Source organism: Oryctolagus cuniculus, chromosome 1, assembly GCF_964237555.1.
Source record: "Oryctolagus cuniculus chromosome 1, mOryCun1.1, whole genome shotgun sequence".
Taxonomy (NCBI): Eukaryota; Metazoa; Chordata; class Mammalia; order Lagomorpha; family Leporidae; genus Oryctolagus; species Oryctolagus cuniculus.
This window is the reverse complement of record NC_091432.1, coordinates 61469533-61471118: the sequence shown is the minus strand read 5'-3', so window position 1 is coordinate 61471118 and position 1586 is coordinate 61469533. Positions and strand designations below refer to the sequence as shown.

The following is a 1586-nucleotide window of genomic DNA, read 5'->3' as shown; positions in this document are numbered from 1 at the left end:
TCAAAATTAATTGCCAAATATACATTTTTCAAGAAAAGTGTTGCTCTGTCTTTATATACTTCCCTGCTGTCCGTTGACTAAAAATGTCATACTCACCATTGTAACATCCTCAGCAGCCAGTAGCAAACATTTTTAAACAGTAAATATCCAGTATGTATGTAATTTTATTGAGTGAGATATTCTTTTATTAGTTTCACATTCGCGACTGCCAAACTTCTGGATCTTCTTCCTCCTTGTTTTAGTATTCCTGAAGCTGGCACACAAGTTTTGGTCCTTCTCCCAAGGGAGTTCTCTGAGCATTTGAAGGTTTCCTCAGTCCTGAGATTTATGAAATACCCTAAGAATCCCTCTGCGGATCTCCTTCGTCTTCACACTGTAGATGATGGGATTGAGCATAGGGGGTACAAATAGGTAGACATTGGACATCATGACATGAACAACAGGTGGGGCACTTTTCCAGAAGCGGTGGATCATGGAAACAGCAATTATGGGCACATAAAAGGCTAGCACTGCACAGATATGTGGCATGCAGGTGTTGAGTGCCTTGAATCTCTGCTCCTGGGATGCAATGGCCAGCACAGCTCTCAGGATCAATGCATAGGAGAGTAGGATGAAAGTTGAATCCACACCATAGGTGAAAATGACCACAAAGAGCCCATAAATGTTGTTGACATGGACGTCACCACATGCCACTTTCATGAGATCTGGGTGGAGGCAATATGAATGATGCAGAACATTGCCCTTGCAGAAGGGAAGCCGTTTCACAAGAAACGGGAAAGGGAAGAGAGTGGTGAAACTCTTGGTAAGGATACCCAGTCCCATAGCCAAGATGCGGCTGTTGGTGAGCACAGTAGCATAACGTAGTGGGTCACAAATAGCCACAAAACGATCAAAGCTCATGGCCAGCAATATACCTGATTCCATGAAAGAGAAAGTATGGATGAAGAACATCTGTACCAGGCAGGCATCAAAACCAACATGACGGTAGTTGAAGCAGAAAGTGGCAAGTACAGTGGGAAGTGTGGAGAGGGACACTCCCAGATCATTGAGAGAGAGCATAGAGAGGAAGTAGTACATAGGCTGGTGCAGAGCAGACTCCTGAATCACCAAAGCAAGGATGCTGAGGTTGCCTATGATAGATATCAGGTAGAGGATGCAGAAAATCAGGGCAACCCAGGCTTGGCCTGTCTGCACCCCAGGAATGCCTGTCAGCTGGAGCGTGTCTGGTTGAAAGGAGGTGCCGTTGAGGCCCAGCATGACAAGCTGGTGGGCCCAAGAGGAGGTGTTGGGGGAGTTCTTCACTTCCTTTTTTTTTCAGATATCCTGTCTCCAAAAAAGGTCAGAAATTAAATAGATTCGTCTGTGTTCCTGCATTCTCCCACTAGATTCTGAGTACCTGGCTTCTACTAATGTCTGTACCACCAAGGCCCACATCTGTCTGGGCCATCATAAAAACTCTGAAGGTCTGATGATCAAATGGAAGCCCATAACATGGCAAGACAATAATTTCAGATAAAACACAAACAAAGTTCTACAATATTCTTTCACTTCTCCATCTTACCCCCAAAGTCATATTCTGTCCAGAC

The 1586-nt window shown here is 44.6% G+C and overlaps 1 protein-coding gene across 1 annotated transcript; it reads right to left on the bottom strand.

The window, feature by feature from the left end:
- Positions 1-312: 312 nt before the first annotated feature.
- OR51I1 (olfactory receptor, family 51, subfamily I, member 1) lies at positions 313-1257 on the bottom strand. The gene is given in 1 exon segment (NM_001171460.1): positions 313-1257. A coding segment is annotated over 1 exon segment (945 nt).
- Positions 1258-1586: the final 329 nt, after the last annotated feature.